Source organism: Manihot esculenta, chromosome 6 (assembly GCF_001659605.2).
Source record: "Manihot esculenta cultivar AM560-2 chromosome 6, M.esculenta_v8, whole genome shotgun sequence".
NCBI classification, from domain to species: domain Eukaryota; kingdom Viridiplantae; phylum Streptophyta; class Magnoliopsida; order Malpighiales; family Euphorbiaceae; genus Manihot; species Manihot esculenta.
In genome coordinates, this window is record NC_035166.2 from 26,497,502 (window position 1) to 26,512,578 (window position 15,077).

At 31.2% G+C, this 15,077-nt stretch overlaps 3 protein-coding genes across 3 annotated transcripts; 2 read left to right on the plus strand and 1 right to left on the minus strand.

Moving 5' to 3' along the window:
- Nucleotides 1–4,379: 4,379 nt before the first annotated feature.
- LOC110618336 (UDP-glucuronate 4-epimerase 2) lies at nucleotides 4,380–6,348 on the plus strand. The gene has a single exon (XM_021761502.2). It carries the CDS (start codon nucleotides 4,806–4,808, stop codon nucleotides 6,042–6,044), a length of 1,239 nt encoding a protein of 412 aa, XP_021617194.1. The 5' UTR covers nucleotides 4,380–4,805; the 3' UTR covers nucleotides 6,045–6,348.
- A 2,539-nt stretch (nucleotides 6,349–8,887) lies between these two features.
- LOC110616724 (40S ribosomal protein S20-1) lies at nucleotides 8,888–10,726 on the plus strand. Its single transcript, XM_021759199.2, has 4 exons — nucleotides 8,888–9,041; nucleotides 9,253–9,382; nucleotides 9,631–9,744; nucleotides 10,405–10,726. The coding sequence occupies exons 2-4, from the start codon at nucleotides 9,268–9,270 to the stop codon at nucleotides 10,545–10,547; spliced, it is 372 nt and encodes a 123-aa protein (XP_021614891.1). The 5' UTR covers nucleotides 8,888–9,041; nucleotides 9,253–9,267; the 3' UTR covers nucleotides 10,548–10,726.
- Nucleotides 10,727–12,377: 1,651 nt separating this feature from the next.
- On the minus strand, nucleotides 12,378–14,610 carry LOC110616707 (chloride conductance regulatory protein ICln). The gene is made up of 7 exons (XM_021759175.2): nucleotides 14,386–14,610; nucleotides 14,162–14,285; nucleotides 13,520–13,634; nucleotides 13,333–13,392; nucleotides 13,151–13,213; nucleotides 12,986–13,080; nucleotides 12,378–12,675 (listed from the first exon to the last, which is right to left on the minus strand). The coding sequence occupies exons 1-7, from the start codon at nucleotides 14,550–14,552 to the stop codon at nucleotides 12,604–12,606; spliced, it is 696 nt and encodes a 231-aa protein (XP_021614867.1). The 5' UTR covers nucleotides 14,553–14,610; the 3' UTR covers nucleotides 12,378–12,603.
- Between the last annotated feature and the right edge of the window lie 467 nt (nucleotides 14,611–15,077).

Below are 15,077 nucleotides of genomic sequence, written 5' to 3' on the forward strand. Positions count from 1 at the left end.
ATAATTTAAATTATTTTAAAAAAGTTAACACGTTTACTTTTTTAAAATTTTAAAAATAAAATATTGAATTTCTATAACCTAATTCTGTTTTAATAAACAACTAAAAATTAAAAATATAACCTTTATTATTAAATTAAGTAAAAATATAACCTTTATTATTAAATTAAGTAACTTTATAATATATTTAAAATTAAAATTTTAATTTAATAAATTTAAAATAAAATATGATTTTATAATATATGATTTAAAGACAAAAAAAGGAATAATATAATTTTTAAAAATATCATAATAGGTTTTTATTATTTAAAATTTACAATTTTATTTAGATATTAAATTTATTGATATATTTTATTATTTTAATAAATTTTATAATAAGCTTCAAAAAATCAAATTTGGAGATATATATAGTTATCAAAATATTAAATTTTAAGATATGAACTATTAATTAGAATAATATATTCAAATATTAAATAATATGAAAAAAATATTATAAAATAATAAATTTTCAATTTTATATTGAAATAATAATTTTAAATTTTTTTTAATTTATAAAAATTATTAAAATAAAATGTTTCTTTTAAAATAGATAAAATCTTCTCACTCTTATAAAATGAACTGATAATTTAAAAATTATCTAAATTTATTATTTTTAATTTTTTAATTATTTATAATTATATTTAAATTTTAAAGTGAATTATAGTTTTATCAAATAAATTAATTACGAAGTTATTTGGAAATTTTAAATTTTAAAATATATATTCTATATTACGGTAGATATAAAAATGTTAAAAGATGTGTGAATAATGAAAATATAAAAAATTATTTAATAATTATAAAATAATATTTTAATCTAATTGACTAAAAATTAATATTTTTTATTATTTAATTTCTTTAATCCAATTGATTAAATTAAATCTAAATCGGTTACACACTGCCTAATTAACTTTACTATGTTTTTAAATAATTACAAAAAAAATAATACTTTATTATTATTTAAATTTCTTTAAACAAATTAATCAAATATATTCATATTAAATTATTTTTAATAAAATTTAGTGAAAATCATTTTTTCAATAATAACGTTAAATAATATAATGAAAATTTATGCAAAATTTTACATTTATAAATAAAATTTGAAATTATTTTAATAATAATTCTAATTATACCAAAAGTTATATTATAATTTAAAATTTAAAATTTAAATAATCTTATCATTTAAATCTAATAAATAATACTAGTTAATTTAAATTATTATATCTATTAAAATAAAATTATATTATATGTATTGTATATATATAGACGTACATACAAATTAAAGAGGATAAAATAATTAAATTATTAAAATTACCTATAATAATTTAAAATTATTACAATAAAATTAATTTTAGTTAAAAAATAATATAAATTTACTTTATAAAATAAAAAAAAATTAAAACTATTATTCATATACTTAAATTCTGATTTTACTATATTTTTTATATAAAATTATAAAAAAATTAAAATTCTATTATTTAAAAAATAAGTTACGAGCGAGTATAAAAACGTGCAATACATGTTAAATAAAATAAATAGACCATTATATTAAATCTCATTCACATCTTTGAAGATTAAGATCTGTGCGGCTAAAACCATAGAAAGCAAAACACAGAGGATCCCACTCCTGTCCAGAGGGTAAGAGAGACCACTGGAGGAAAAGCTTGGCTTAACTGAGAGATGAGAAAGCATTTTTATATAATATCTAAGTTTGCATTGGAATATTTATTAATCCGCTAATTTTTATGAGATTATTTTAAATTTATGAGACATCGAACCAAAATTGATAAAATTTATCATCAACTATGTGAGATTTACAAGGTTGGGCTGCAAAACCTATGGATTATTTTCCTATAGAGTTGGAATTCTTGGACTAGGAGTTGTAAACTTTCCATCGAAGCAGCCCACAAGCCATACCAAGAACAGCCACGAAATGTGTTTGTTGGACTGACATACACGTGCATATATGATTCTACATGCTTGAGAATTTCTTAACAAATTAAAGTATATATATTAAATTCTACTGTATGTTCAAATTTTTTAAAATTCTCATCAACAAATTCAAATTAAGCTTATAATCCATAAATCTTAATTTTCATAGTACTCAAATTATTTATAAATTTTCCGGCAAAAAAATTATTTATAAAATTTACAAGTCTGTCTATGAAATGGGAAGGCATGGTGGAGCGAAGGTCCACAGATTTTTCCAATGGACAAAACGAGAAGGCCCAAAAATAATTAGAAGGTAAAGGTCCACATGTAACCCCTTGCCTTAGACTTTTCTTTCGGAATTCTTTTAGGCATATATTATTATTATTATTATTATTATTATTTTGGGTTAGCATCTCAATCAAACACTATTTTGTTTGTTTAATTTGTCAACAGTTTATATTTTTAAATATAAAAAATTTAATAATTTATATCTTAGTACTAATTCAATAGCTTACAAACACATCTCTCATACTTCCTACTCCTGCTCCTTTAATTCACTGGTCAAAATAAATTAAATATATTTCCTTTTTTCTTTAACATAAGCAGATTGCTTTGAAGCCACTCGCAAAATAAATCTCATTTAAGTAAAGATATCGTTTATATTTAAATAACAGAAGATCAAATCCAATCCATAAATTCATAAAAATCCAATTCATAAAACAAAATTAGTCAATACATTAAATTCAATTCAAATATAATACAACTATTTAGATGTATCAACTTCTAAAACGGTGATCGATCGTATCGACTAACAAGTCTCATTGATATGATAATACTTGGATAGTCTAACTAATTATACAACCATGTGAACACAAGAAAAAGTAGCATAACTAATTATACAACCATGTGAACACAAAAAGAAATCAACAAACACAAAAGTAGATTTAAAGCTGCAAACTATCAGAACTAAAATGAAGCAAAAGAAAAAAAAAAGCATACCGAATTATAACGAATCGAACACTAACGCTTCAATCTTTTCACATCAAAGCGAGCATCGTTATACAATCAAGGGTTCCAAATAAAATTATATCAACAACTACCAGATAAGAGGATGATTTATGGCAATTTCAGTCTAAAATAACTATGGATTACCATAAGGAGTTACCTCATCGCTTCATGTTAAATTCACTATCCTCAAATCTACCGATAACAGTGATACGACCATAACTCAAACTTGAACAGTGCAGGAGAGACCATCACTATAACAAGAGATAAAACCCCACCGATAAATTAAATTAAAAGATATACAAATTAAATAGATTCTAAACACACAGATTTCACCATCGAAAGCACATACACTATAAAACTCAAAATAAAACTATACAGTAAAAAATTACGGTGTAAAGGAGTATCAAAATAAAGTAATTCTATTGTCGAAGTAAAAAATTACGGTCAAAAGGAGTATCAAAATAAAGTAATTCTATTGTCGAAGGAGTCGATCTTTTCGGTCTCTAAATATCGATTGTAACTTTAAAAATATATATTTTTATTATTAAATTTATAAATACATAAATTAAAATAATAAACTTTTAAAGTTGAATATTCATTAGTCTAACAAAAAATATCTTTTGACTGATTTTTTTTCTTCATATATTTATAAAATGTAAAGGCGTTTAGTGTGAATAATTTATCATTTCTTTGTAATTTGTATATTAATTGTGTGGAGAAAATAAAAAAATATTTTAATATCATTTATGTAAATTATTAGAATATAAAAATATAATTTTGAAAATAAAGTAAAAAATAAATATTAATTAATACAAATAGCACATTTATCTTATTTTTAATTTCACTGCAATTTAATGAGGATATTTTGAATTAACAAGAAGTTGAAAAGTAAAATTTTATTCTATTTTAATTTTGTTTTTAAATTTTAATATATATACTAAAAATTAAATTAAAAAATTTCCTCTCTATTTCCCTATTATAAATTAAGGATTGATTTTATGAGTTTTTATTCAACTATTTGTTTGGATAGGTGAACAGTAAGAATGGAAAAAAAAGGAGTGAAGAGAAAATAGAATAAAATAAAATTAAAATAACAATTATTTATGTTTTATATAATTTTAATTTGTGAAAATAAAAAGATAAAATAATATTTTAACCCAAATGTTTTTTTTTTCATAGTTTTAGCTTTCCAAATAAGAAGAGAAAAATTATATTTATTTTCCTTTTATTCAAATAAAATAATATAACATAAATATTAAATAATAAATTTCATTTAAATAATAAACTCCTTTATTTTTTTTTCTCATATTTTTGTTTCTCATAAAAAATGTCACCAAAACACGGCTAAAAGAGTCAAGAATGAGTTGGAAATTAGCAACTATACAAAAGAGCGATTGATTATATAAGAATTTCCGACTCGGTCGTTCTGTATCAGACTAAGATCATTTCTCCCTCAAGTCAGTTTCCGCTGAATCTACACTCCCACCTCTCTCTCTCTCTCTCTCCCACCTCTCTCTCTCTCTCTCTCTTCTCTGCATCAATGGTTTTGCATACCAAAGACTTCATTTTTATATTTCTTTCTTTTTCTCGGCAATGAGATAGGAATCAGAAAAGAGCACAACACCTACTGCAAGCAACCAAAAGATTAGCCCAAAAAGCAAACAAAAGTACCAATTTTGCATTACCCATTTACCAATACATAACAACAATCTACTCGCTTCCATCTTCTTCCCCACTAATCTCAAACACCTACCAGATCCACTCTCCTCTCCAGCATTTGCATCTCTTTTTAGTCACTGCACACTCCAACTTTTTTCTCTACGAATTCCCAAATGGACAAACCCTTGTGCATTAATCGCTTTCGTTACCATTTTTCCATCACCAAACTCGTCTTCTGGACCTGCATCTTCCTTGGCCTTATCCTTCTCTTCTTCCTACACTCCCCCCATTCTTCTTCTTACTCCTCCCAACGTCGGTTTCTCGCCGATCCCGATTGGGAGAGCCGGGTGATCAAATCGGGAAAGCCCAGGTCTCGATCAGGCGGCCTCAAAGTTCTTGTCACTGGGGCTGCTGGATTCGTCGGCACCCACGTCTCTGCAGCATTGCGCCGCCGTGGGGACGGTGTAGTTGGCCTTGACAACTTTAATGCCTACTATGATCCTTCTTTGAAACAAGCCCGTCGCTCCGTATTGGAGCGGGCAGATGTATTTATTGTGGATGGGGATATCAACAACCCCACTCTATTAAAGAAGCTTTTTGATTTGGTTCAATTCACTCACGTAATGCATCTTGCAGCCCAGGCAGGGGTGCGTTACGCTATGAAAAACCCCGCATCATATGTTCACAGCAATATTGCTGGGTTTGTTAGTCTACTCGAGGCCTGCAAGTCAGCGAATCCCCAGCCTGCAATTGTGTGGGCGTCTTCCAGTTCTGTCTATGGACTCAATACTAAAGTTCCCTTCTCGGAAAAAGATCGAACGGATCAGCCTACAAGTCTATATGCTGCTACCAAGAAGGCTGGTGAGGAAATTGCACATACCTATAATCATATCTACGGTTTATCAATCACTGGTTTGCGGTTTTTCACTGTTTATGGTCCTTGGGGGCGACCCGATATGGCTTATTTCTCCTTTACAAAGGATATATTGAAAGGAAAGCCAATAACGATTTTTGAGGGGCCTAATCATTTCTCTGTGGCAAGGGATTTTACATACATTGATGATATAGTGAAGGGTTGCTTGGGTGCATTGGATACTGCAAAAAAGAGTACAGGCAGTGGAGGGGTTAAGAAGGGACCTGCACAATTGAGAGTGTTTAATCTTGGAAATACTTCGCCTGTGCCGGTTAGCAAACTTGTGAGTATATTGGAGAAGCTGTTGAAGGTTAAGGCTAAGAAAGTAGTGCTACCAATGCCTGCAAATGGCGATGTGTTGTTTACTCATGCTAATATCAGCTTGGCGCAGAGGGAACTTGGGTACAAGCCAACCACTGATTTGCAAACGGGGTTGAAGAAATTCGTGCGGTGGTATTTGGATTACTACACACGACCAGGGAAGAAAAGTAATGTGTAAATGTTGCTGCTTTTTATGGATTTGTGGTAGGATCATTTGAATCTAAATTGATTTGATTCTTATGATAATTCGTCTTCTTGTTCATTTAGCTATATACTGCTGTGATAATAGGGTAATTGCTGAACCACCATAGAGGAATTTCGTGGATGATATGAATGCTTTTAGAGAGTTCTGAATTGTAATTTAAGACCAGAAGTTTCTCCCTTCTTTCACTCATTGCTTCTTATTATTTGTTTTTCATTAGAATGTGACTGTTACTCTAGGCATTTTCTATGATGAAATAAATTATGAAGATTGTCAATCAGAAACTGAACATCTTATTTTGGGTTTTATTAAGCCTATCTGTATCATGTTTCATTACCGTTTTGTTTAAATTGGAAGCAGACTAATGATTGGTCTATTTACTTTCTTGCTGCTTTTGCATAGACTTCGATCGTCTGCAGTGGCTTTCATGTTATAATTGTTGGTTGCATTCTATTGGATGAAGAAATACGAGTGTTTTCTTACCATTTTGGTTCACCAAATGGTAAAAGATTCAATATAATTTAAAGATTGATTTCAGGATATCTTATGATCAATGAGCTTATGAATCCAAAATAATTTTTTCCTCTCACTTATATATAATCATGGATAATCTAACTAGTTGGTAGGTATAATTCGGAATTCCTTGTAAGGTGATTGTAGTGCGTGTCCTAAGGTGAAATATATTGTTATAGATTTCTATTGCTGTCCATTTTAAAAGTTCAATATTGTTCATTACAAAATGTGAAATTCACATATATCTTTTGAAAATTCAGTTGGTTGTTATAGTTGTGCGCTTAGAGGTAGTCTCATAATTATCATTAGTGAAAATGTATTCTGAGAGATAAGCATATTTTGGCTCTTTTTACCTCCTCAGAACATGATAATGCTGTTATTTCAAGAATTGTGAAATCCCTTCATGGTGGATAGAAGTTGTGGAGGCACATTCAGCTCCACCTTTTAGAAACATCTTATCCTATTAGTAGCACCCCTGTAGCTTGATGGGAGAGTTAGAGAAGTCTAATGAAAAGTAACCTGTACATCAAAATACAGCCACTAGCCAATTTTGTATTCTGAAAGAATTATGGGAACGAAGTTTCCGCATAAAGGGAAATAGTTCTGTGTGTTTAGGTACAAGCTCATTTTGATAGAGAATTTGACAGAGTTGGGGGAACAAGGTTCTTTGTATAATGGAAGTAATTCTGTGCGTTTAGGTACAAGTTGCTCGTCATGAAAAATTATATTTGCGTGCTTTTCGACACTATTTGCCCTGCCCTTGGATTAGGCTACGTTGTTTCAGAGAGGTGTTTTATGATTTTGATGTTAAAAGATTGAAATTGTATTATCCCTTTTCATGACCCACCAACAGCTTAAAGTTTAGATGGGGGAGAATAAGAGCATTTTGGTTGAAATGCTAAATGTGAATGGTAATTCATTGATCTTGTAGCTGTGATATGGGACGAGGTCTACGCTTTCTGGTGGTGGTTCAACTGCTGCTTGTATCTGATATATGTTTACAGTTGCCTTATTTTCTACTATGTTTCGTTTTCAGATGAAAGTTCGATGAGTTCCATTAATCCTTTCAGGGTTGTTTTCATCCAGAATAAGTGGAATTTTCTCAAATTCAATGTGCTTGTTCCTGGATCTAAGTGTGTCGACTTTAATAACAAGAGGAGTCCATGTTTCAGGAAGTCTTGTGGTTTTACCAGGGATGTCTATCTCCCCATATGAAGTTTTACCCTCTTATGTTGGTTTAAGTTTAGTTCCAAGTCCACTTCTTGGCCTGTATTCTCAGCAAAAAATTTAGTTGAAGCAATAACTTGTCTGAGCTCTCACTGCTCCCTTAACTCCTAAGCTGCTCGTTTTTGGCACCATTCACCATAACTCTACAAGCTTGTATATTCTGCATCCTAAAGCCAAAATAAGAAAAATACCCACCAAGTTAAAGAAGTTAAAGTACACTTAAAATTACTTGATCTTTAAGGAAAAAAGTAAAGTATCACAAATCTAAATTCATTTTCCTGTGTATAATATACTAACAGTAACAGCAAACTTATTGATTATCCATTTTCAGTTTCTACAGGTCAATGCCTGAAGCATTGTCAAGTGATGTATGGTAATGACGTTATTGTGGGATTCAGAATTAGATATAATGCTAAATTAACAATTGAATAAATTTAGGTTGCTTTTATCTCATGTCAGAATGAACTGAAAAAGAATTAATTTAAATATTTATATTAGAAACGACTTTAAATATATAGTAATAATTAAATATGTTATTATATGAAAATAAACTTAAAATAATTGCGCACTCCGAGGCTTAGTCTGGTGGAAAGTGCATCCATATAGCCTTAAGAGGTCTAAAGTTCGACTCCCCAACCCCTTTTTTTAAAAAAAAAACTTAAAATAATTGCACTATTAATTATTTTATAATTTATTATTTTGAACCCATCAATGGATAGGTTTTTGGATCGATCGTTGACAATTCATTATTCCATAAAAATAAAGTTCACAAGTTTTACCCATTCAAATTTATTAGGGATTGGCTAATTCAAACAGTAGATAGATATAAAATTCAAACTTTAATTATTTTCGAAAAAAAAATTGTCAATATCCAACGAAAATTACTATTTATCAATTTAACTTTTAAAATCACTCAAAATAAAGTAAAATTTTGATATATGAAAACTAACTAAAAATATCTTAAATATAAAAGAAATGCTTTATGAAATAGACTGGTGATTTTTAATGGTGTGGGCTCGTATTAGGAAAAAATGGGCTCGGCTGAAACAATATAAACAAAACCCGGCCCATTACTTGAATTAGAACTCGTTCCAAAACCCTAATCCAACTGTGGCAGCTCACGTATATAAACCTGAATTCTGCTCTCTCTCTCTCCCTTCGTTCTCCGGAGAAGAGAAGTAGCAAAGAGGCCGTCCCACCAAGGAGCTCCAACTCCCCTCTCTCGTATCTTAGGTCACTCTCCCATCTCATTGTTAATAAATTCTTTTTAGCTTGGGCTAGATCTTTGCAATTGACATTTTGTGTTTTACATTAAAATTTGCTACTGGATAACAAAATCAATTTTTAAAATTTTTATTTGTTAGTTTTTCCCCTATTTTTTAATTTCGGATGAATGCATTGTTTGTTGTTTACTGATTGTTTTTCGTTATTTTTGCTATTAAAGGAAAGTGAAGGAGAAATGGCAGCATACGGAGCAATGAAACCAGCAAAAGCGGGGTTAGAGGAGCCCCAAGAGCAGATTCACAAGATCAGGATCACACTTTCATCTAAGAATGTCAAAAACCTTGAGAAAGGTTTCTTCTTTTCTCTTGTCATATGTTTATTATATCTTTGGCAATATATCAAAACCATTTTGATTGCCTTTCTTTGGTTTTATGTTATTTTGTTGTTCACATAAGTCCCTGTTTCTTGTAGTTCAAGTTTCTATTTGCAATTACATAGTAATTTGTTCGCTCTAGTGGTTAAAAATTGGTGGAATTTTATAATTTGTAAGTGGCTTGGCATGTGTTACCGATTAATATGATGTCTGTTTAATTTATAGTCTGTGCCGACTTGGTTCGTGGTGCAAAGGACAAGCGATTGAGGGTCAAGGGACCAGTGAGAATGCCCACCAAGGTTCTTCACATTACCACCAGGAAATCTCCTTGTGGTGAAGGTATTGACCAAGAACTTAGCAAGTCATATTTGAATTCCAATGTAATGTCATAGCTTAATCAACTTTTTTGTAGCCTAGAAAAACTTTTGAAATTTTTGTTGGTTTTGACTAGGGATCATAATTTTTAATTTGCTTTGCACTTGTTTTATAAATCTATATTGTCTTGTTCTTATTCAATACCCTTGCTTTACTGTAGAAGTTGTGATATTAGTCTTATTTTTTCGTATCAGATATTTTACTTACTGTTGTGCTTAATCACAGTAATTAAATTTTAAATTTGATATGCATTTGTTTTTTATTTTATTACCAGATTGCTTTGTTCCTCACAGCATTATGAGAAGTATACATGTAATATGCACAAATCTGCATGATCAGATTCTAATCTGTATGCTACATCATCTTTCATCTTTGTGCATTGACATTCCCTAGCATACTTTTAAATTTAGCTTAGCGTGGTAGAATCCTACATGGATAAGGTACCATGAATAAAGTGCAAATTGATCATGATTTCTTAATTGGGCTTCAAATTTTTTATTGGTTGAAATGTTCTTGGTTTTTGAAATCGAAAAGGTCTCTAGTGTTTGTGCTGTTTAGATTTATTTATTACTAAAGATGATCTTGCTCGTGCTTGAATATTTTAACCATCTGCTCCATTTGCAGGAACCAATACATGGGACAGATTTGAGCTACGGGTCCACAAGCGTGTTATTGACCTTTTCAGTTCCCCTGAGGTGGTCAAGCAGATCACTTCCATTACAATTGAACCTGGTGTTGAGGTGGAAGTCACCATTGCCGATTCCTAAGTGCTCAAACGTATTGTGCTTTCCCTTTTTTGGCTCTATGTAGTTTATTTAGTTCTTTCGAGACTCGGCACCAATGAATTTATTTGATTGGAACATGTGATTCAGACCTTCAGTTTGAAGGGATACTTGTAGGTCGTTTTTTTTTTCCCATACTATTATGAAGCTAAAAGATTATGTTATGCAGAGTGGCAATTTTGCTTATTTATTTCATGAAATGATGTTTGCTTACAAAAGACAGCTCAGATTTTTATCAGACTACTGCTTGTGCAATTTCTACTTCATTTTTATTTTTTGAATTATTGGTTTCTAAAAGGTTCTGAATTACATTTTCTGCTACTGGTATCTGCATCATGCATTTAGATAGTTGACAACAGACCCTAGTTTTCACTTGCTGGGCAATGACCTTGAATGTGAATCTTTTGATATGTTGATCTATTTTTGTCGGACAGACTTCTCAGAGCTTCAGTGGTATTTAATCTTTTATCACGTAATTTTGGTTGGAGAGGTTTCCATGATGATGCATTCTTGTTTAACTCGGGACTTTTGTCTTAGCGTTGTATTATCATCTTCATATAAAAATTCCAAACATAGGCATGTGTTGGAATTTGAGGTATCTTTATATGTATTTCATTTTCTGATGGCTCCATATGGATTGCATGCATTCATGCGCGGAAGTTGATCAAATTACGCAAGGTATGAGGTTTAATGGATGTGACTTCAGAAATCAGAAAAGCTTATCTCAGCATTATGAGAATAAATCTCAAGTTATTTACTCCACTTGAATGTGATTCCCAATACATTCGTATGTTTTTTAAGCAAAAAAATGCTTAAATGAGGTCAGTTAAAAAAATAATAAAGCAGGGAGGTAAGAGGGCGCTCTTGATTTGATTGGAGAACCAAAAGATAGTCTCTTCTAGTCTAGCTAGGAGAGATTTTGGTCTTGCTTTAAATTCTTTATTTTTTAGAAAATCATTTTATTAAATTTTTAAGAAGTTCAAAAAACATGCAAACTAAATTAAGTTTAATGTATCAATTTTTTGAGAACTTAAAAGAGATAATTAAGAAATTTAAATTCTCAAGAAATATTAAAATTTTATTTGTTTAATTGTCAGTATTCAAATTTCTTTTTGATGCAGAAAAAATAAATTACTTTAATTTAAGTAAATTAATTCTCAAAAAAATTATTTTCCGTAAAATAACTTTTTCAAATCAAACGTTTAGGCCTTAGACTAAAAGCCCAACGTGTCAATCGTCAGCCATATTTAACGCAACAATTTGTTCTTTTGCTCCCAACTTGCGTCTGAACATAAGCAGATGACGAGCAAATTTATGGTTAACGGTTGATGATTGGGCTTAACAGTTTTTGAAAATTTATTAATGCTTTGTTTGGTTTTTGACAGGAATGGGGAGTAGAGAAAGGAAAGAAATGAAACTTCTCAACTTTCACTTGTTTGAACATAAGAGGAATAGAGAGATAGGAGAAGTGTATATTTCCCAATCTACGACAAATCTCCCAAAATACTTTCCTCCAAATTGATAGAAAATAAAAGGAATTAGTTATAAAACAAATAAATGCCCCCTTTCTTGTAAAGCAGAAATTAAATTTCTTCTCAACTGCTCATTCATCCAAACACAAATAAAATAAAATCAACTCTTTTCTTTTCTCTTCATTTCCTCTCTTTAATTTCTCACTTTGAGAATTAAAGATCCAAACGTAGGGTAAACGCCTCATTAGTCCATAGTTTCTTCAATACCAGCAAAGCTTCAGGAACAGTCAAATAACCTTCCTTAGTAGACTCCGGCTGTTCAAAGAATCAACATAAAATTTGGTTTGCACGATGATAAGAATTAGTGTATTACCCCAAGAACTTGTCTACTTCCACATTAGCAGTCAGATGAAATCAACATTTAAAAATGCCACAAGCTGCACTACAAAACAGGACAATGGTCTTGCCAACCGTCGAACATGATTAAACAATTTACATGTGGAGCACAATTTTCATGAATTACAGGGACAGCGGTTGAACAAACTGTTTCAATCCCCAAAAGTGGAAGCTCACTGATGACCACTGTGACTTCCCTCTTCCATCTCTTCTGGGTCTTCAAACCGTTGATCATTTATTTGAAGCTGCACATATCAAAACAACATTGACTATTAGGGCATTTAAGAAACAATACACTTCAGTTTTTTTTTTCCCTTCAAAAAAATAATGCCTTGTATTTTACAGAGCATAAACCATAATAGAAAATAGCAATTTCATTTATTTGACTATAAATTCAAAATTCCTGTTTCTGCTCATGAATAGTAAAAATAATGAAAAGTACTAAACAATTCTGTTGCAAAATATAGCAATTTAAGAGGTCTAGGACCAATATAGGACATCAATTAACATGGTAGAATTTCAGGAAGACAGTGAAAAGGTCGTTTGAAGGCCTACCTCAAGCACTCTATGTGCTACATCATGATCCCCGTTTGAATGACCAATTGAGCTTGTAGGATTTTGGGAGAAATGCCATTCAGAATCTTCCTCCTCTGCAGATAACAATAAGTTAATACACCGAATACTATGTGAAATACTAGAGTAGGAGTTAATTGGTCATACCTGCAGCATCATCTGGCATTTGATCAGCACTAAAAACCCAATTGTTCCCCTCTTCATCATCCTCTGAAGAGAGCATAAATAGAAATAAAAAGGTATGAGTTACCAGTGCAAAACATTACAAGGAAAAATCACAACTGGAAATAATACACAAAGTCCATTCCAACAAAGAAAATAGCACCCACCATCAAGAGGTTCAGGATTTAGTTCAGCACACGCACAAAATATCTGAAACAGAGTATCCACTGTAACCCAAGAAAAAATAGTAGTAGTTAAAAACCATCAAGCATGCAGCACAGATGCAGCAAGAAATGTGTAAATTAGGAACATGCGAAGGAAGCATCATTCGCTAAAAGAAAGATTTGTAAATACATTGGCTGGGATCTGAAGGTACAAGCCTCATCTCTGTGACTTTTGATAAGTCCAAAACCTCGTTACTTTCTGAATCTGAACCATCTGACTCATCTCCATCATCTTCTATCTCGATCTTAAAACAAAACAATGTTAATCAGAAGAACCGTGTTTGAACAGTATTATTAGGTGAAAACATGTAACTTAATTGAACAGGAAAATAGAAGAGAAATCAGAAGCTGTCTAAACTAAGAAACCGCATGACTAATGTAAAATGCAAACTAAAATTGCTCATATCATTGTATCTCGAGACCATAAGTGAAGCAACCAATTAACAAGCATGCACACATAAGTTTGATTTGGAGAGTAGCGATACTTCTGCTGTTAACAAATTCCAAAAATTTCAAACTTAAACTATGGCTTTCGATGTATAAGAAAATGGGAGTCTTGGAAATTACATAAACCGATTCAAACAGCGCTAAAATGTGATATAATTAATTGAAAAATTACCCACAAATTGAACTGCAATAGCAAATAAACGAAGAGCGAATAATTGCATGCCCAATACACGAGTCATTCGATTATTAGCATTGACAATATCATATACTAACACATCTATCAAGAGTGCTTAAAAACATCAGAGGAAATCATCTGAAGAAATACCTGAGTGTAAATGCAAGGAGAGGGGTAAGCCTCTGGATCCCTTGATACCGCATGCAGTGACAGAGACAAGAAATCAACCGCATATCCTTTTGATCTATCTACGTCACTTAACCACACCACTTTCCTGAAATAATCACCATTAGCATATTTAAACAAGAGAATGGGGGAGAGAGAGACACACACACAGAGAAATGAAAGGTGGAGAGATTAGTAGTTATAATTACTTAGTGGAGATATAGAGAGTGCCGGGTGATTCTGGGGAGCGATTGCCTATGACGATGGAAACGCTGTGCTGGACGTGCATAATCTCCTCTTCATTTTCGGTGTTGAGAACTGGTTCTCCAGCACCGTCGCCGCTTCTGTCGGTGAATTGTCTGAGCCCTAGTACCATTTTCGGGTACAACTTGAAAATGTTCGATTTCTGGTTTGTGAGGGTTAAGGAGATTACAGTGCTTCTAGGGCTTTTTAGGGGTTTTAGTTTTGGGTTTTATGAACGAAGCCCATCAACGGGAAAAGAGACAAACAATGGGCCTTTCCCTTTCGCTTTTTGTTATTTGATGCTTCCGGTCCAGTGATGGGCAAATTCATCAACAGTTTTCTTTCCCTCTTGTGGTTGTGGATGCCGCCGACTACGTTCGTTGGGATTTGCAGGCGGTATCCTGGCCTCATTTGATTTATCTTGCTAACTTTTTTGGATTTCTCCCTCTTTATAAGGAAAACAAAAAAAGCGAGGTAATATTAAAGTTTAATATTTAAATTGCTTTTTTTTTCTTTTGAAAAAAATATTTAAATAGTTTAATTAATTCAAAGCTTTTATTTTAACTAGCAAGATATTTACATTCTAAGACTACAAATACAGTAAATTAATACAATAAAATTGATATAAACAAAATTTTATCATAATATCTGCTTAAAT

Bases quoted from the DNA above. Each gene is read 5' to 3' on its own strand.
- LOC110618336 (XM_021761502.2), top strand. From the start codon at position 4,806: ATGGACAAACCCTTGTGCATTAATCGCTTTCGTTACCATTTTTCCATC.
- LOC110616724 (XM_021759199.2), top strand. From the start codon at position 9,268: ATGGCAGCATACGGAGCAATGAAACCAGCAAAAGCGGGGTTAGAGGAG. The intron at 9,383-9,630 runs GTTTCTTCTTTT...TTTAATTTATAG, and splicing joins TGTCAAAAACCTTGAGAAAG to TCTGTGCCGACTTGGTTCGT. The intron at 9,745-10,404 runs GTATTGACCAAG...CTCCATTTGCAG, and splicing joins GAAATCTCCTTGTGGTGAAG to GAACCAATACATGGGACAGA.
- LOC110616707 (XM_021759175.2), bottom strand. From the start codon at position 14,552: ATGGTACTAGGGCTCAGACAATTCACCGACAGAAGCGGCGACGGTGCT. The intron at 14,286-14,385 runs GTAATTATAACT...TGATTATTTCAG, and splicing joins ACTCTCTATATCTCCACTAA to GAAAGTGGTGTGGTTAAGTG. The intron at 13,214-13,332 runs GTGGGTGCTATT...TGCTCTCTTCAG, and splicing joins AAATCCTGAACCTCTTGATG to AGGATGATGAAGAGGGGAAC.